The 20,159-nt window shown below is 45.5% G+C and overlaps 1 protein-coding gene and 1 long non-coding RNA gene across 2 annotated transcripts in view; both read left to right on the top strand.

Moving 5' to 3' along the window:
- Positions 1-16,375, top strand: part of LOC105497884 (uncharacterized) — a 35,956-nt gene extending 19,581 nt beyond the window's left edge. Inside the window, exons 3-4 of the long non-coding RNA XR_011609042.1 lie at positions 15,125-15,177; positions 15,804-16,375. This is a non-coding gene — a long non-coding RNA (uncharacterized lncRNA). The remainder of the gene's footprint in view (positions 1-15,124; positions 15,178-15,803) is intronic.
- Positions 16,376-17,591: 1,216 nt separating this feature from the next.
- Positions 17,592-18,412, top strand: LOC105497885 (late cornified envelope 5A). Its single transcript, XM_011769409.2, has one exon. It carries the CDS (start codon positions 17,784-17,786, stop codon positions 18,138-18,140), a length of 357 nt encoding a protein of 118 aa, XP_011767711.1. The 5' UTR covers positions 17,592-17,783; the 3' UTR covers positions 18,141-18,412.
- The last annotated feature ends 1,747 nt before the right edge of the window (positions 18,413-20,159 follow it).

The raw sequence follows: 20,159 nt of genomic DNA, 5'->3' as shown, positions 1-20,159 counted from the left end.
AACTTTAAATTTTAGAGATAGCAAATTATTTATTTATTTATCAACTCAGATACTTAAAACGCTATATTCCATCTCCTTACTGTGCCTTAATGATGTCTCCGGCGGATTTTATAACTTTCTGCTCACTTTCCAGAGTTAAAGACTTCAGTACAGCACAATTTAAAAGATTTCCTTGCCCTGTCAGCTCAGACCTAAACCACACCCTGGGAATCTGCATTGGCAAACAGTGGGTGGTCTGATCTACTTTCCTGCATTGTTTCTCCTTCTCTGTCTCATTCACATGGGGTTTCTTTTGTATATATTCTTATTGGGGTCTCAGTGGACAGTTTGGATGTGTGCTGCAGACTTTATAATCAGAAATGCCTGTCTCTGTCCCTCCCCGCAAGTAGTGCCCACTGTTTATTGTTCCTGTCTTTAGGTCCCTGTGTTCTAAATGTTCCGCACCCACTTATAAATGAGAACATGTGTTGTTTGGTTTTCTGTTCCTGCATTAATTCACTTAGGATGATGGCATGGGTTGAAAAACTACCTGTTGGGTACAGTGGTCACTACCTGGGTGACAGGACCCATACCCAATCAGGAATGCCTCCCCAAATCCAGGGCACATGGCAAGCTCTTTCCAGCATCCCCTCACTGTTCTGTATGCTGGCAGTCAACCCAGCACAGCTGAGCATCTGTCTTTCCACAGCACATCAAGCATCCAAATGAGATACAATACTTCATCTCACTTTCCTGCAGGGACCCCCAATATCTCAGAGTGATTTTCTTACGGACTCTTTACTTGGCTTGAAAAGTGGGAAAAACAAACTCTCCTTACTCACAAGGGGAGAAAAGGTGAAAATGTCACAGTTATTATCCCAAAGATATAAATTCCTTACTCCAAGAAACAATCTACTTCAAAGAATGCTTCTAGAATGTCTAGGCCAGTCTATATATAGGCTGATTAGATGTGTCAGTGGTGATCTTGGGACTGGTTCTGCCTTTTTTTTTTTTTTTTTTTGAGACAGAGTCTTGCTCTGTTGCCCAGGTTAGAGTTCAGTGGCATGATCTGGGCTCACTGCATCTTCCAGGTTCAAGCAATTCTCCTGCCTCAGCCTCCCTAGTAGCTTGAATTATAGGTGTGCACCACCATGCCCAGCTAATTTTTGTGTTTTTAGTAGAGGCAGGGTTTCACTATGTTGGCCAGGCTGGTCTCGAACTCCTGACGTCAAATGATCCACCTACTTTGGCCTCTCAAAGTGCTGGAATTATAGGCATGAGCCACCCCGCACAGCCAGTTCTGCTCTTTTATAGTATGCTGGAGGCATACCAGGCAACTGTCACAGAATGTTGGGGTACTGTGGAGAGGGAGTGTGACAGGGTTAACTTACTGGAACTCAGGATGCAGAAGCTTCAAAGCCCATCCTCTGAAAGCTGCCTAGGCCTCACTTCCCCGCTGAGGCCTTGATGTATTCTCTATCCACCCTCCAAAGTCAGCTGAATCCTTAATGAGGTGGGCATGGGTGGGGGGTCTTAGTTTATTTCCACCCATCTCCATCTTTGTCCCCCTATTCATGGGTATCTGTGATGGTACAGGGCTTATGTTTGGTTCCTGAGGGAGGCTACTCCTCTTATCTGTTCTTACAGGCTGTGTCCTCCCAAAATTCATATGTTAAAGTCTCAAGCCCAGACCTCAGAAAGTGACTATATTTGGAGACAGGGTATTTAATGAGGCAGTTAAATTAAAATGAAGTCATCGGGTGGGCCCTAATCCATTATGGCTGGTGTCTGTATATGAAGAGAAAATTAGAACACAGACATGCACAGAGGGAAGACCATGTGAGGACATAAGCAGCAGATGGATGTCTGTAAGCCAAGGAGAGAAGAAGCAAAGCCCATCAACTCTCGATGTAAGACTTCTGGGATCCAAAATTGAGAGAAAATGAATTTCTATTGTTTAAGCCACTTTGTGGCACTTGGTTATGGCAGCCTAGCAAAACTAAGACATCTGTCTTCCAAAGGTTTCTATGTCCAACATTTCCTCCAACTCTGCTCCTGTTATTTCTTATTTCACAGCCATGTCACACACTCGTCCAAGTCTCTTGAGTAAGGCTGCAAACTCTTGGATTAGGGTTTTAGCACTTCTCTGCACTGAGGAAGAGGTGGAGCATCCAGTTTGCCTTACACACATGGGACGGTAGGGGGCGACAGAATCAGAGGCAGGAGTTCAGAACTGGCAGTACATCCTGGAGATTTTGCTGGGCTCCAGTGATGAGGATAGGCGAAGAGCAGGAAGCTGCTGAAGAGGTCACTGCAAATCCCCTTCTCTTTCAAGACCTGATGGGATGCTATCAGTCCCAAGTAATCAGAGTGAACTGTGTTTTCCTCTACAAAGCATGCAACTGTGATCTGCTTTCTATGTGGTGTATCTAGTTAACATAGCAAAACTTATATGTGATTACTATGTGCCAGGTACTAAAGTGCTTTAATAAATTTCTATATTGTAAATAATATTTTAATTTCATACTTTATTTTTATTATATCTTATATAAATTAACACACACATACATACAGCCTAAGCCAGGCTTGTCCCTGTAAAATATTTATTATATTTTATCTCTCTCACACACACACACCCAAGCAACCCAATTAATTGACCTTCTTATTGTCCTTATTTGATAGAAACCAAGTTCTTTCCAGAGAAGGTAAGTATCTTGCCCAAAGTTGAATTGGGGGCAGGGCACAGTGGCTCACGTCTGTAATCCTAACACTTTGGGAAGCCAAGGCGGGCAGATCGCTTGAGCCCAGGAGTTAGAAACCAGCCTGAACAACATGGTGAAACCCCACCTCTACAAAAAATACAAAAAAATTATTCAAGTGTGTTTGTGTGCACCTATAGTCCCAGCTACAAGGGAGGCTGAGGCTGGAGGGTCACATGAGCCAAGGAAGTCAAGCCTGCAGTGAGTCATGACTGTACCACTGCACTTCAGCCTGGGTGACAGAGTGAGACATTGTCTCAAAAGAAAGTAAAAAATTGAGTTAGGGCTCAAACCCACACATTGGCTCCCGAGTCTGTGCTCTTCACCTCTGGCTGTGTAGCTCTCTTGTGTGTGTCCTGACTTCCATGTCCAGCTTGTATGTTCTTATGTGTCAGGGAGTATATCTTGCCCATTTTCATGTCCATTCCTTTAGTCTCTCTTTCCTCACTCAGTCTTGTTCTGGGTGTTTCGGAGACATTTGAAGCTTAATAAATATTTGCTGAGTTATTGACCTCTCTTCTCATTTCACAGTCAAAAACTAAGGTTCAAATCCAAGGCCCCCAAACATCTTGACTCCTATAGTTATTGCAAGGACTGACAGGGTGAGGTTCTGTGATGTTTTAGTCCCAAGGAAGCAGGGACTTATTTTAATAGAGATTCTCTGAGTTTTCTTTTAAGATTCCAACTTTGGCCGGGTGCGGTGGCTCATGCCTATAATCCCAGCACTTGGGGAGGCTAAGGTTGGCGGATCATGAGGTCAGGAGATCGAGATCCTCCTTGCCAACATGGTGAAAACGCGTCTCTACGAAAAATACAAAAATCAGCTGGGCGTGGTGGTACATGCCTGTAATCCTAGCTCTTCAGGAGGCTGAGGCAGGAGAATTGCTTGAACCAGGGAGTCAGAGGTCGCAGTGAGCCGAGATCATGCTACTGCACACCAGCCTGGTGACAGAGTGAGACTCCATCTCAAAAAACACCACCAACAACAGATTCCATCTTCAATAGGTCTTGTCTACTTCACATCTCTGACTTTATTTAAGCTAACTCTATGAAGTATGCTGCATCACTATTTTAGAAAAAGAAGAGGTTAAGGAGGGGGAAAGAAACACACACTGAATGCCTTCCATGTGTCCGGCACCATGCTAGTGAGTTTAGACTTGCAGTCTAATTTATTCTCAGACCAACCCCCAAAACATTAGGCAGTATTTTTTCCATCATTACAGATATAGAAACTGAGGCTGAGAGAGATTAAATAACTTCCCTGAGACCACAGGCCAGAGATTCAAAAGGAGTCTGACTTCAGATTGGATTTTCCTACCACACCACCAGGGGGTGTCTCAACAAAGGAGTGACAACTCAGAGATCCTGAGTCTGGGCTCTGGGAGATTTAGGATTTGTGTTTGTACTTAGGTTGTTCAGAAAGTGACCTGGGGTGACTTCACTGGACAGCCCTGAATGAAGACCAAAATTCCTTTCAACTCCAAGAGTCCTGGGAGAGTAGGTTTACATCCCTCATCCCTAGTTTCCCGCTTGTCCTATGGGACAGGATTGCTGTCCCCTGAGGGAACTCCAGCTAGCGAAGGGTCTTCTCTAGCTCCACTGAGAGCTACAGCATCTATGGTTTTCTTGAAGGGACTGAAATTCAGGAAACATGGGTTCTGGGCCTGCTACTTTCTAGCTGTGTGGCCGAAGCCCAGCTGCATCTCTGTTCTGGCTCTGGGTCTCTGTTCTCTCATCTGGGGAGAAATCGACCCTGACCACTGCATGTACCACTGCCCAGCACTCCTTCTACAACTTAGGCCTGAAACCCAGTGATTTTAAATTCATTCCTTTATTTTGAGAGTTGGTATCTATTGAAACACAGATATATTTCCCAGGCAAGGGCCATGCTTAATCGTGAGTAAGTTTCAGATGGTTTACAGAGACTGGATTTTGAATGGACAGGAGAAAAGGAAGAGAGTCTGAGGGCATTGGCCAAAGGTGAGATGCCCAGATCTGAGAACACCCCTGGGGAAGGTCCGCCTCCCCAAACCACTTCACAGTGGTTGGTGCCTGACACATGGAAGGCATTCAATGTGTGTTGCTGATACCAGAGACTCAGAAACAGGGCACTGGCACTCATAGTTTTTTGCTGCAACCATCCAGTTCTCCTCTCTGAACCTCAGTTTCCATATCTGTCTAGCCATTGTCTACCATAGCTGGATTCAACTGGATTCAGCTCACAGCTTGACTAAGGTTGCCTTCCCACCAGAGTTAGTACGGCCATTAGCATGGATACAGTCCCATCAGAGGAGGCAGACTGAGCTCTGCCTGGCAACCATTACCTGCCTCGCTGTCCATTCTCCTGGATGGACCTCTGCCCTCTCTGAGTATCTTGGCTGGGAGTTGGTCTGTGCCTTCGCTTCTAACCAGAAGTTGAGGAGCAGGGCTGGAGGTGGAAACACAAAGGAGGAGAATTGTTTTCCTGTTTACTATGGAGCAGTGGAGAGGGACATGGTTAACCTTCATTTCTGACCCTGAGTTGTGCCACCCTGGGCATGCTAGTGAAATAATTGACATTTCACTATTATTGGGAGGCATCCCTGTCCTGGTCTGCTAACAAGTGGAATAATAGCTATTATCTATTTAAGCAATTACCTCAATTGATATTTGCTTTCCTTTTTATCTTTCTCATATTCTGACTTCCCAAGCTTTGAGTGAGAGAGGCAAAAACACCCAGGAGAAGATAGCACATATTCACACAGCACTTTACAGCCTAAGGAACACTTTTATATTCACTGTTTAATTGAATGCCCATGGTATCTCTGGGAGAATGGTCATGGCTGGGTGAGATTCTCTTCCTGTAGTTCCATAGGAACCTGCTTCTCCTTTTATAGCTCTGGCAATAATTTTAAGTCTTAATGTCTGTCTTTTCTAATTAACTGTATTTCATGAGATCAGGGGTCACGTCTCTGTTCACTGCTGTGTTCCCAAAGCCTAGCATATAACTGCTGCTGAAAAAAAATATTTTGTTTTGATTCCTGAATAGATGAAAAATCTCGCTGTTCCCACTTTATAGATGAGGCAACTGAGGCCTCAAGAAGCGAAGTGACTTTCCCAAGTTCATCTAGCTAATTGATGGCAAAAATGGGATCCTTTCTGGCTCCTAGCTGAGAAGGTTGAAAGGGTGGGCAAGGGTATCTGTGGGAAGTCATCTGCCTCCTGCCAGGCCTTTGGAGTGGAAGGCAACGCCAAAGAGAGAAGAGTGTTATGTCGTCTATCAGCACTCGTCACACTGCCTTACAAGTGAATGCCTATGTGTCTGCCTGCCTCAACCCGGCCCTGGCCCAGAGTGGGGATGTCCTAAGGACAGGGCTGTGTTTAATTTCCATCTGTGTCATCCGGGTCGAGCATGATGCCTGGTATGTTATCAGTACTTAATATGTTTTTGAGGACTGAATGACGGATTGATGGATGAACCTTCCAATAGCAGCTCCAAATGTCTTGATGCTGTAGGTGCAAGGTCAGGGTGAAGCTGCTTGAAGCCAGGCTTGGCTCTGAGTGGAGACATTATGAGGTGTTGTTGATAGTGCTGGGTATTGACCAAGTTCTCGGAACTGTGAGCCCCAGAGCACAGGGCCTGTGGGAAGCCTGCGAGACACTTCCACCGGATCCACCCGAGCAGGATGGACTCGCAGAGGCCATCGTGTCCAGCCTCCTCGTCTTCCACTGGAGGACACACTGCTGCAGAGGGGCAAAGTGACTGCCCAAACCCAGGCACCACCCCACCCAACATTCTGGTTCCTGAGGGCCTGCAGAACCAGCTGGTGAGAATAGGGTGCTCATTCTCTAGTCATCAGAGGAGTCCTACAGGGGTCAAGGCAGGGTCACAAAGATTAGCCATCAGGTTCATTCTTGCTTTCTCATGCTCTTTGGGGCAGGACAGTGTTTGCCCTCAGTGCTGTCTTCCAGGTAGGCACCAGGAATGCCTGGAAGTGTCACTGACACTCAGCTCTCACCTGGGGATCTTTCCTGCTGTGGCCTTACCTCCTGCACCCCCTAGAACCACTGACATCACGTAAAGCTGTGGGGTTATGTGAGAGACAACACCACTCACAGGGTGGCTTTAATTGCCATAAACATCATTATTTGGTTATGTTTACATTATTATGATAGTTATTATTGCACTTTATGGATCACCACATACTTTACTATATGTGATCTCATTTGTTTGGGTAGCATATAGTTGGCCTCCATTTTATAGATGAGAACACTGGGGCTCGGAGAAACAGTGTGGTGTGTCCAAGGTTGCAGAGTTAACACGGCAGAACTGAGACTCAAGGGCAGATTTCCCTGTTTCTTATTCAGTTCACTCTGCTTAATGGATTCCTCTTCCACTTTAAAGATATGAATGGCTCACCACTGGTCATTGAGGCTTACACGCCTATTAGAATGGATTCCCACCACTCTTATCTCCTGGATCCCAGTGAGAAACGTGGAACCTGGTGACCCTCTTGAGCCTAGTGTTTCCAAGACAGGATCCTTCTATGGTGCTAGGATGGCTTGTGGGAGAGATACACATGGAAAGCCCCAGGAAAAGATAGGGCTGAAATGAGGAAATAGCAAAGGGTTCCAGGGCACCTGCTATGTACCACAAAGGATGCCCATGGACTGTGAAGTTTTCTAACTCAAGAGGCTTTCTACTCAGGTAAATGAGCATTTGTGTCTAAGAGTCTTGGGATTGAGGGGAGGTCACCTCTGTTCTGGGAAGCTGGCTTTAGCCTCATGCGTGAGTTGTCCAGATGCTCACAGAGGCTCACCCTGCTCTCTCAGCCAGCTCAGTGGCACGTAGATCAGCTCCTTTCCTCTCTCCTTCCCTTCTTTCACCCCCTCCTTCCCTCCTTTCCTCCTTCCTCCCTCTTCCAAAAATATTCAATGAGCATCTACTATGTTCCAAACATCCTCTGTGTTCTAAGGATTTAATAATAAACTAGAAACCTAAAGAGAGAAACTCTCTCCGGTACATCAAGAGTTTGGTCCAGGGACCAAGCTCTATGCCAGAGAAACCCTGAGCACTTGGAATGTTGCAAGTGGGAACTGACAGAGGTTCAAAGTACTGGCCTCATCCAAAGGGCCTCCACAGAGTAACCCCCTTGGGAGGGCAGTAACTGAACCCTCATGCAGCTCCCTGGGGCAGAGGGGGACAGCAGCAGAAGCCAGGGGTCATTTTTCCCCTGAAATCTTCCTAAAGCCCACTGGGCTTCCTGTCACTCAACTAGGCAATTAGCAGCTGAGAGGACACTCTATGGGCACTGCAAGACTCTTCCTTATGTTACTCTTCCCCAGGCTCCACTCGGCTCAGATGTGGCCACTGAGGAGGCAGTTCAGACAATGGAGATGGGAAAGACATGGGAAGGACATGGGGCTCAGTGGCTGGAGTTCTGAGTGCTGGTTCTGGCTTCTGGAGCCAGTTTCATCCCCTAGATGAGGAGGGATGGGCCAAATCTCTGACAGACTCCTGGTGACCTGTGGAGTCTAAGAATAACTCAAGCAGGACCTGGTGTCACTCAATTTATCTAATAAGGGATCCAGAATTTCCAGTGCTTAAAAGCTCCTGTTTGCCTGGCATCCCAGGGAGACCAAGGCAACACACTGATGAGAAGTGACTTCATCACAGTTTCCACCTGTATCAGACTGAGTCAAGGTCAGAACCTGCTGCACAGTGACCAGGCTGGCCTTGCGGGCCTCCTCCCTCCACGACAATGACGACAAGCTCTCAGTCTTTCATTCCTTCATTCTTCACTCAACAAATATTTGCTGAATGCCATGAACTCTGTGCTGAGCCTTGAGGATACACAGTGATGAATAACCCCAGCATCTGTCTCCAAGCACCTCTGAGTATTTATGATACACAGCCTCTGTGATATCCCCCAGCATCATGGCGGAGTGCGCAGACCCCACTGTGGAGAGGCTCAGAATCTAATAAAGAGGTGATCCTGTTGGGGAGCACAGAGAGTGCCAGGCACCTTGCCAGGGAGGCATTCCATTACAGGAGCCAGTGCTGGGGCTGTCTCAGAAGGTTTCCTAGAGAACAGGAGCCTGAGAACATGCAGGAGTGGAGGAAAAACGGTGTTCTAAGCAGAGGGTGCATGCAGGCACATTCAGGGATGGCAATAATTTGAGGAGGCTGTAGTGTCCATATGGTGCAGGTACATAAGGCTGGGCAGGTAGAAGCTGCCAAGTTATGAAGCATCTAGGCACCATGTGGAGGAACTTGACTTTTTTTTTCCTCTGTGGGTAATAGGGAGCCCTTGAAAGTTTTAAATAGACTCAGACTTACCTTTTAGAAACAGAAATGGTGAGGGTCTGTCTGAGGAGAGGAGACAGTAGGGCTGGGTGGAGGAGCCTGGGTGCATGTTTAGACGTGGAGGTGAGTAAGAGGGAGAAGGTGGGATGCCTCTCAGCCTTGGGTCTTGGGGACATTTACTGAGGGAATTAAGGAGGCTTCAGAGGAGGTAACAATGATGGGTCTTATTTGCATCGATGACTGTAAACTGTGGAATGTGGCTTATATCATCAGAGGGGAGGGTAAAAGAGAAGGAGTTGGGAAGAGGGAGGAGAGGTCCTTATGATGGAGGGCATGGCAGAGGTGGAGGGACAGAGGATGAGTAGAGGGGAATAAGTAGAGGGGAAGAGACTGAATTCCCTGGGGGGAGTAATCTGCAACCCTAGGACAGACATAGCCATATTCCCAGATTGCTTTTTTGGATATTGGTGAAAAGCCTGGCACACGGGCAGCAGGAAATTCTTGGGCATTTCATCATTAACCTAGAGACTTCAGGCATGTGTGAAATTGCTCCGACTCCTGTAACGTGACTCAGTCATACTCCGCCCGTCAGACACCCGAGCATGACTGAGCAGGCTCAGAGAAGTCCTTGTACCTCAGGGCAGGGAGAGCCCAGAGCTGGGCGGGCATAGGTGGGTGGGATTGGGAGAGGGGTGGAAAGAGAAGCCCCAACCTATAACCATAAATACTAGTTGCTGGGATACGTGGGTGTCTTTCCTCTTTGTTACAAGTGAGATTCACTTTCTGCCCTGTGTTTTTAAGTTATCAACAAAATCACCACTACCTGAAGTAGAATGTCCTGCAGGTGGGAAGAGAGAATTGTATTTGCTGTTCATTTCCCATCTCTGTTCATTTCTTCCTTCCCTTCTTCTCCTTTCCTTTTTCCCTTCCTTCTATCTATCCTTCCTTCCCTCTTTTCTTCCTCACTGCCTTTCTCTCTCTTCCCTATTTACTATGCTTACCATGTATCCAGACTAGAGCTAACCAAGCCCCAGTTTTACAAAGTTAAATTAAATTTCTTTAGTCTTTGGAGCATTGACATAGTCAATTGAGCTTTGAAATCTTGATGGGGAAGACAGTATCTTTGGGTGGAGGGAAACTTTTTTCCCAATTGTGGGTGCAAGATCTGCCTCTGGGGTGCTAATTTCAGCTCAATAAACACTGGGTTTTTTCCATACACGAGCCATGGTTTGAGACAACCCACTGGAGGTGAGTGGCTCGGAGCAAAGCAGGACTCACATCCTCAGTCCCTTCTGGAGTCAAGACCTGGGAACCCCGAGGCAACCAGGGTACCAAGGCTGACGCTTGTGTGGGCCTCAATGTCTCCTTCCCTCCACTTGGCTCCATTCAGCTCATGTTCCTAAGGCATCCAGTATTTTCCTAGCTCCATGCTTTGAGAAATTAATAGAAGGATAACATGTAGCTCCTGCTTCCAAGGAGTTCAAGATCTTGCAGGTAAATGATGTCCACATATGGAGCAGGCAGTACTGTGCAGGCTGTGATTAAACATCTGAGAAGCGAGTTGGCCAGTGAGGCTACTGGAGACCAGGTAGGCGGTGGTGGCATGTGAACTGTAGATGGATGCAGAAGAAAGGGCCATTCTGAGCCTCAGGAGTAATGGGACTGTGTATAACTCACTTCTTCCTTATGCCTACAGAGCCACGCATGGTGCCTGGTGCTTAGTGGAAACCAAAACACCTGCAAAATTAAATGAAAGCATCAAATGTCACTTCTGATCCTTTCAGTCTATTTAGTACCTTTGTGTTAATTTAAACAGCGTATCATCCAAGTAATGCATATTCATTGCAGAAAATCAGAAAATGTAGGTAAGCAAAAGAAAAAGAAATGGGCACGATCCCCCACCCAGAATAAATTGCAGTTAATATCTTAATATGGTCAATCCAAGCTTTTTTTTTCCTGATTATTTACCTACTCTCTCTATATACCATACATATATATAATAGAGAGAGATACTTACATAAATGAATTTTTCATGTTGCTTATACTACTGTAACTTGATGTACACCTTTTCCTTTCTAATCCACTTTGCTTAACCTTTGGTCCATACCCATCAGAGTCTGCTTGTATTGCAGTTCCTGGGGAACACCTGTCTCCACCACTGGACGGACAGCTCTTAGCGGGCAGTGCTGATGGCTTCCCTATCTTTGCCTCCCTACTGCCTAGCCCAGGACTAGCTCCCCGTAGGTCATCAATGTAAGCTAGGAGAACTGAAAACAAGCCCTGCCGAAGGCAATCCACTGATGAAGGCAAATGGGCAGATTAAGCAACTGTGAGGGACAGCCCAGTTGCCCAGTTCCCTGGAGGCAGGCACATGGTATACCTGCCACTGGATGGAGGTACCCTTACCCTGGTGTGATGGGATGCCTAGCCTACTTGCAGCCAGCCCCTCCCTGTTGCCTGCTTCACGTCACCTGTATGCTTGGTCTCCGTCCTCTCCATCTGAGAAAACAAGGTACCTCGGTGTGTGTGTTTCCAGGAGCCTCCTTGGCTATTTTTACTCCCTCTGAGTCCCACGCCCCGGATATTTACCTGCTCTCCAAGAGGAGGAATCCTCCTTTCTCTGTTTACTCACTCTGGAGGCTCCCATGGCATCTTCGCCTCCAGGCTCCAGCTATGGAGATGCTCTCCATAGAGAAGATAACACTGTAGCTGGCAAGGGCCCCAGGAAACCTGAGCATCCCACGTGCCAGGGTGAGCAGACCTGGCTCGGGGTCCAGAGGTGAGGCTTTTCCAGGAAGTGAGCACACACACCTGGGGGCCCCAGGCAGCTCATGAGTCAGTCAGTCTCTGATGTCCTTGCTTGCACCCACGTCTCTGGCACTCATTACTTGCAGGTGGTGGTGCGCGGGAAGGCAAGAAGAAAGGTCTGCAGCTTGAAACCAGACTGCTAGAGGCCCTTCCACTCAGCACTTTGTTCACTTACGACAAGAAGAAAGCTCCATTTTAAGGCCATATTGCAGTATCTTCTCTGAAGAGGAGCATCTACGGACTGCTTTTGTGCATTATATTCTAACCCCCTAGGATTTTGGTCTGTGCACCCCTTCTATGACAGGATGCACAGGCCCTGGGCTAGAGGTCGCTGTGATTCGAGAAGCAAGCATGAGGTATAGAGTCCAAAGAGCTGGATTTGAACCCTGGTAACTTCTCTTAACATCTGTGTGACCTTAGACAAATTTCTTGGCCTCTTTGTGCATTGATTCTATCTTTGAATAATAGGGGTAGTAACCCTCTCTTCTACAAAATTGGGCTGTTGTAAAGATTCCAGTAAAGGAAAGAATGCACAAACATCTCATAAATGGTAAAATGCTCTCCAGAAGTTAAAGAATAAGAAACCCTCATCTTCCTGAGAAGAGGTGCAAGTAGTATCTTGAAAATTCAAATAAGCCCAAAGTGATGGCAGGTTGTCCATCCTACTCTATGGAATTTTTCAAGCTCCAGTCCAGGAAATAAGTAGCTGGGAGCTTTAAGCCCAGCGGAGGGCCCCAGGAATGCACTGGCAACCATCATGACATCTCTGTTTTCACTGATGATGGTGAGGACAAGACTAATAATGACCAGAATAAGAAGGGCTAAAAATTACTGAGCGCTTTTTATGTGCCAAGTCTAGGGCGAAGGGCTTTGCAGGTATTATCTCATGGAGTCCTCATACAACCGGCACGGCCATGAGCACTGTTATTATCCTCATTTTATGGCTGAGAAAACAGCTCTAAGAGGTCACATAGCTAGCAAGGGGTAGAGCTGGGACGATCCAGACAGCACTTTATCTGTAAGAATTTTCTCTGTCACCTCTTCACTGAGCTTCCCTTGGCCCGATGTCAGCCTCAGAGGCATTGAGGATCCTCTTGGTTGGTTTCTATTGCTGCTGTAACAAATTACTGCAAATTTAGTTGCTTAAAACAACACACAGGTATTACCTTATAGTTCTGTAGGTCAGACTGGCATAGGTCTCACTAGGCTAATATCAGACTGTTGACAGGGCTGTATTCCTTCTGGATGCTCTAGGGAAAAGTCTATTTCCTTGCCTTTCCCAGCTGCTAGAAGCTGCTTATATTCATTGGCTTCTGTCCCCTTCCTACATTTTCAAAATGCCTCACTCCAACCTCTGCTTCTGCTGATAAATCTCCCCTCTCCGACGTTGACCCTTTTGCCTCCCTCTTATAAGGACCTTTGTGGTTACAGTGAGCCCACCTGCATAATCCAGGAAAATCTCCCTATTTCAAGATCCTTGACTTAATCACATCTTCAAAGTTCCTTTTGCTGTGTACGGTGATATATTCACAGGTTCTGGGGATTGGAATGTGGACATCTATGCACAGGAGGGGTGGGGATTATTCTGTACACTATTCAGACTTTACATCAGGGCAACAGTGACCAGTGGAAATAAGACAAATAGAAAAAAATCCCTTTCCAGTGTCAAACTCCAGAATCAGCCTGTAGTGGGTGAGAGCAGCACTGTGCAAAGCCCCTCACAGAGGCAGTTCCCAGGCCACAGTCCAGCACAGAGAAGCAAAGGGCTGTCAGGGACAAATGTTTTCAGGGCTTCCAAATCTGTCCAGGGCTGGAGGTGTTCAGATGACCTGATGGACATGTCTAGTGTTGCTGACCATCAAAACCTGAGGTTGTTGTGCAACCTCATGCTCACAGAGTGCTGGCAGGTTATGACGACTTCTTCCAGGAGTTTTCCTACAGGAAGACAATGTACCTGCCAACATTGACACTCAGGTTTCTCTTTGTAAGTCGATGTCATCACAGTCTCTTGTGAGTTAGGTGCAGTGAATCAGTGTCCACAGGATTAATCAGCTCAGGGGCATGGGCTAAGGAACTTAGCCATGCTAAGGCTAAGAGTTGGACTTCTGGGCTAAGGAACAGTCATCCAGATAGTGCTATGCTGGGGAGGGTTCTTGGGGGTCTGCCAGCTGGCCTATCCCTGGAGATGCCAGACACTGCCTTTTCAACACAGGTACTCAATCCCTGGTTATTTAGTAGAGGTAATGATCACTTCCAATTTTTTCAGATGTGCAATTCAGGCTGTGATTCAGCATATTTATTACTATTTTCACTCCAACTTCAATAGCCATGTTTAACAAGCAAATTTTATAAAATAAATCTTGCTAGAAAAAATCACAATAAGAAATAAAATACTATTCAAGAGCAGACTGTTATGATGGAGAGAGGGCAGATAGCAGGGTTTGAATTCCATCTCTGCTCCCAGCTCTCCATGTGATCCAGGGAAAGCCTCTTTCCATCTCTGAGCCTCAGGTTCCTTTTCTGTCAAACAAGGGGCATGATCTAAATCAGCAATTATCAATCCCAGTGGTGCAGCAGAGCCACTTGATGGATGTCTGGAGAATGTCAAAGCCTAGATCTCACTGGGGTTGAGAAACACCAGCTCTGAATGATGGCCAAGGTCCTTTCCACATCTATTCTATCATCCCATGAAATGTCTAGAATTTGTCAATGAAAATCTGGGTTTGGATTTGTTTGAGGCATCCATCTTGCTTGCTGAATAGTAAATTCAACTGAACAAGGAAATGAAAACTGAACACCTGCTGCCTACAATGCATTAAATTAGACCCCTTAGGGATTCCTGCACTAAAGACCTTACCATGTGGTCAGATAGGTGGTCATGTGCCCAAACAATATAAGTAAAAGAGGATGGACATTGTTCCTTTTAGAATTCACCAAACCCATGTGTTAAATGGGTAATTCCTTTAACTTCTACTGGGATTCCTTTTCCAGAAATTCAGAGCCTGTGTTCTACCTTCTTGCTTATACTTCTCCACAAGGAGGGCAGAGACAGATCTGATGCATAGAAATTCAGTGGCCACAGGAGCCTACCTGCCTCCCAACCCCGTGGTCTTTATCTAGGCCTACTCTGAGTGCTGGAATTTAGAAGTGACATAGCATCAGGTTTCATTTTAAACATTTATTGAATGCTTACTATATGCCAGGCATTATTACAAGAGTTTTACATATATTAACTCATTTAATCTGCACATGACCCCATGAAATAAACACTACTTTTTTCACCATTTCACAGGTGAGGACAGTGAGGTGGAAAGCTCATGTCACTTGTTCAAGGTCACACCACTGGTAAGTGGGGAGCTGGGATTCAAACCCAGAGACTGGTTCTAGAATTCATGCTCCTATCCACTTATAAATAGATTCTGTGCCCTTCATGCAATGTTCTTATGGCTACCAAAAATAATCCTTCCAAACAATGAATAACTTGGGAAATGTTGATGTTAAAATGTTAAGTGAAAAGTTAATAAAATAAACTCATGTAAGTACTATGAGAAAGACTATGTAAAATACAAACAAAACTCAAATAACAACAACAAAAAAAACACTATATATAGAAAAAAAATGACTGAAAGGAAAATAGTAAAATAGTAACAGTATTTTAGGGATGGGATTATGGGTGATTTTAAAACTTTTCCTATTTTTTGGTGTTTTTAAATAATGAGTATGCTTTCTTTATAATCTCATTCCCTAGTGGCAAGCAAATACTCTTAATATTTTGCTATAAGAAAACATTAAGTCTAATCTCTGATATCATAAAAATTAGTTTTGGTTTCAAAATTGGCAGGTCAGTAATTTGAAATTTAGAATATATTTTCTCATGGAAATAAGGATAGCCATAGGGGTTAGTTTTTTCTTTTTTAAACTTGCAGTTCTAAGAACTGTGCTAAGAACTTCATCTGTATTTCTTTATTCAGTGGATTAGGAATGTTTTCAGCTCCCTTTTCCAGTGATGGTTAAGTAACTTGCCAGAGGTTGCACAGGTGGAGAGAGCAAGGGTGGGAACTGTTGCTGGACATCCCTCTCCAGGGTCTGTGTTACACCTGGGCTGATGCTTCTCACCACAGCCCATTTCAACGAGCATGAAGCTAAGGTACTGCCTTTTTCTCCCAGTCTTATCTTCTCCCACTGCAGCTTTCATTGTGAATATGCCATATTTTGGCCACCCTTTCCAGCTGAGTCAGTTTTGGTAACTATCCTGGGGACCCAGCTTTCCCTCAGAATACTATCTGCTGAGAAAATAAGCTTTGGATCCCACCGTGGGCTTTTAAAACCTATATACTCCTGCTCTTCACCTCTCCCATCCAAAGATCTTCTCCTGAGGTCCTTCCCAGGTTGGATGCTCTTCTCTTATGAATGACTGAAACTGGTGCCTCACTTCTGGAAACCTCCAGATGAGTCGAGAGCTTTTGCTCCACCCTCAGTATACACCTGGTCTTTGCCACCTCACCTGGAGCTGGCCAAAGGTCCCTTCTTTAACACGAGTAAATAAACCATTTTAAAGGCATTTGTTAGTGCTGAATCAGTACTGTTTGTGAGCTCTTTTGGAGCATCAAATTCAGGCAAAAGGAGAGAAGCCCAACCACCCACACTGTCCGCATTAGATCTGCCTAAAATAATATCATTGAGATATCAAACATTCTTAGTTCTGTTATGGCATCATCTAGGAATGAAAAAAATCATGTTAGATTATTTCCTTGGGCCTACAATTTTATTTTGGATCCCTATTATTATTCTAAAAGGGCCATTTAATTTCCATCTTGGGAATTTTCTCCTTCAGTTCCTACACCAAAGAGAAAACAGAACTTCTGTTCATCCCAGAGGCGTAGAGCCATATTGGCCCAGCTCAGAAAATAGAAAGCATAGCAGAGCTGCCTGTGAGATAGATAGGTGCCATGTGCAATTCACAGAGCTTCCTCACCATCCTAGAGGCCTGCAGTTCTCATGGGATCTTCCTGTGGATTAATACTTGAGATGCTTATGGAGGGAGGAACTGGGTCCGTGGGATGCGAGGGGAGGGAGTCACCCATGCCTTTATGAAATATGCTTCTAGCAGCCCGCACATGGTCTGCACCTCCTGATGCTAGGTCAGGACTGAGTCGTATAAAAGGCAAAGCTTCTCACAGCACCTCAGTCTACCTGTCTCCTGAGTGATCTGCTGCAGTGCCTGAACCAGGTAGAGTGCTTCTCAGGACCAGGATGAACTCTTGGTGCCAGTGTTTTGGGCAGAAAGAGCCCTTGGGTGGAGGTTGAGGCCATTCTTGAAGAAATACAAGGATAAAAGAGAATTTTGGAGGGGAGGGTTCTTCTGGAAGGGGAGGATGGAAGGTAGGTGAAGGGAATGAAGGACTGATGTCTTTCTGAACTTCCAAGGAATTCATTTGAAAATATGGAGTTACAAAGTGGAAATCATTTGTATCGTTCTTGTTACTGGTCTTGGGAGACTGGGTTTTTAAAATCTGCTCATCTTAGGCCAGGCGTAGTGGCTCATGCCTGTAATCCCAGCACTTTGGGAGTCCAAGGTGGGCAGGTCAAGAGGTCAGGAGTTCGAGACTGACCAACGTGGTGAAACCCCGTCTCTACTAAAAATACAAAAATTAGCTGGGTGTGGTGGTGCACACCTGTAATCCCAGCTAATTGGGAGTCTGAGGCAGGAGAATCACTTGAATCTGGGAGGTGGAGGTTGCAGTGAGCCAAGATAGCACCACTGCACTCTAGCCTGAGTGACAGAGCAAGACTCCATCTCAATAAATAAATAAATAAATAAATAAATAAATAAATAAATAAATTCTGGTCCTCTTAGAGATAAAATCTTGTGAAATTATAGTTCAATTTTAAGGGCAAGGAAGTGACCTTGGGCTTGTATTGTCTTTCAGCTTTATTCAGCTCCTACAGAGATGTCCTGCCAGCAGAGCCAGCAGCAGTGCCAGCCTCCTCCCAAATGTACCCCTAAATGCCCTCCCAAGTGTACTCCTAAGTGTCCTCCCAAGTGTCCCCCAAAATGCCCTCCCCAGTGTTCAGCCCCATGCCCACCTCCAGTCTCTTCCTGCTGTGGTTCCAGCTCTGGGGGCTGCTGCAGCTCTGAGGGTGGTGGCTGCTGCCTGAGCCATCACAGGCCCCGCCGGTCCCTCCGACGCCGACCTCAGAGCTCCAGCTGCTGTGGCAGTGGCAGTGGCCAGCAGTCTGGGGGCTCTGGCTGCTGCCATAGCTCCGGGGGCTCCGGCTGCTGCCACAGTTCTGGGGGCTGCTGCTGACCTGGGCCGTGAGGAGCATGAAGGAGCAGCACTGGCAGAGCCCAGGTGCAGAAGATCTGTATCAGCCTGAGGCTTCTTTTCTCTCGTTTCCCATGGAAGGACTTCAGAAATGCCTTAAGTTCTCCTCTTTATCCTGCCCATGTTCACTCCATTGTGGGGTTGAGGTCTAGCCTGTGATATTTTCTGGCCTGACTTTCCCTCTCAGACATGGTTCTTTGGAAAACTAGGTGTTGTAATTCAGTTATGAAGCTATTTTTTCTGTAACAATAAAGCTTTTTATTCCTGATATCACTGCCTCCTGATTTCATTGTTTGCCTCTCCCACTCCCTACCTACTGCATCAAGCCATCTTCCCTTCCCTTCTCTTAAACGCAAGCGAACACTTTACAAACTTGTTTGGGGAGCACATTTTGGCAGCGAAGCTACTCAAGACTCTGGAAAAAAACATTCCCTTCTATGCACTGGATTCTGGAACTTTAAGCTTGAAGGAAAGAATCATGTCTGAGACCATTACACCAGACACAAGATTGTATGAGGATAGCCAGGAATGGGTTTGAAGAGAAGAGGATGGTTGTACTCAGAAGGGTCAGACTCTGAGAGGGTTTCCTTCAAGCATGGGTCACAGTTTGAAAAACTGCTTGTCCTCTATTCATGGGGAATAAGATTGTCTGAAGTGCTCATCCTGGGCTCTAATAAATGGACACTCTTTTCTGATGATTATAAGCCCAGGTGTTTCCATCAGTTGGCTAGAGGGAGAGCTGGGTGGGCAGTGAGTGAGTTTTAGAGGCAGGTATGAAATGTCTGAGTACATTTTCCCTGCATGCTGAAATTCTGGATTTGAATCTGGGTAAAGAACTGAGAAAGACACACTTCTCTGCAAAGACTGTCTCTATGTGGTTGGGACGTGTGTGTGTGTTTGTAGTGAGAGGTATAAGAGTACAGGGGTTTTGGTCCCTGTGTTGGGTTTTCCAAGTAACATTTCTTTAGGAATGGGATGGTTCCTTCAGGAGATACTCATAAAATACCTAGAAAAGATAACTAGAAAATTTAATTCCAAATCAGCCTTTTATATAAAAGATAAACAATTGATGCCTTCTTTGATAAGAGTTAACAGTGATAAATAAAGTAAGTTGGTTTATGAGATCATAACATGCCCACAGAATGAGTAGGCACTTGCCCAGATGATCTCCTTACACTGATTCCTACCAAACACAGCCTTCTTCACTTTTTTTTTTTTTTAAAGAATTTCGCCCATTTTCCCAGGGGAGATCCTGCCTCTGTCTTGTTATTTCATTACTTCCTTCTCTGTTCTAATATTGACTTTACTTTTTGGAATGTCTCACCTATATTCACCAACAGGTGCTCTAGGAACTGGCAACCTGTTAATCAGGCTCTAAATCCACGTTAAATGAAACTGGTATCTTTTGTGCGTATTCCCTCATGCCACTCCCAGCTCACTCACTCCCAAACCTGTCTCTCATCCTTAATTCTTGAATTCTTAGTCTTGGACTTCTGTTACAGTTCACTTTCATAGTTGTGGGCAATTGCATTGATTAAGAAGCAGTTCCGAAGTTGATTGCCAAAGTATCCTCCAATTCTTAAAAATTAGTTATTCTAAAAACACTATTTATCATGCACACTTTCGACCTTTGGAAAGAACCTTCCTTTCCTTTCCTTTTATTTTCCTTCCTTCCTTCCTTCCCTTCCTTTCTTCCTTCCCTTCCTTCCTTCCTTCTTCTTTTTCTTTCTTTTCTTTCTCTCTTTCTCTCTCTTTCTTTCTTTCTCTCTCTCTCTCTCTCTCTTTTTCATCTTTCCCTCCTCCCTTCTTCCTTTCCCATTTTATTTTGCATTGGGCAATGGCTCTAGGGAGGACCTATCTTCAAAGGGAGATTGGTGGTTGGGGGTAGGATAAGAAGCAGGAGTCCCACAGGCTGACTTGCCTTTTTGCAATTGGGCCACTGTCCTGCACACATGTTTCTCTTAGTCATACCACGCTGTATTATGGGGATATGGTAACCCG

The sequence above is a fragment of the Macaca nemestrina genome, chromosome 1, assembly GCF_043159975.1.
Source record: "Macaca nemestrina isolate mMacNem1 chromosome 1, mMacNem.hap1, whole genome shotgun sequence".
Lineage (NCBI taxonomy): Eukaryota > Metazoa > Chordata > Mammalia > Primates > Cercopithecidae > Macaca > Macaca nemestrina.
Note: the sequence above shows the minus strand (reverse complement) of the source record. Positions and strands in the feature narration are given on the sequence as shown.

What these genes read in the sequence shown, in the direction of transcription:
- LOC105497885 (XM_011769409.2), top strand. Translation starts at nt 17,784, where the DNA reads ATGTCCTGCCAGCAGAGCCAGCAGCAGTGCCAGCCTCCTCCCAAATGT.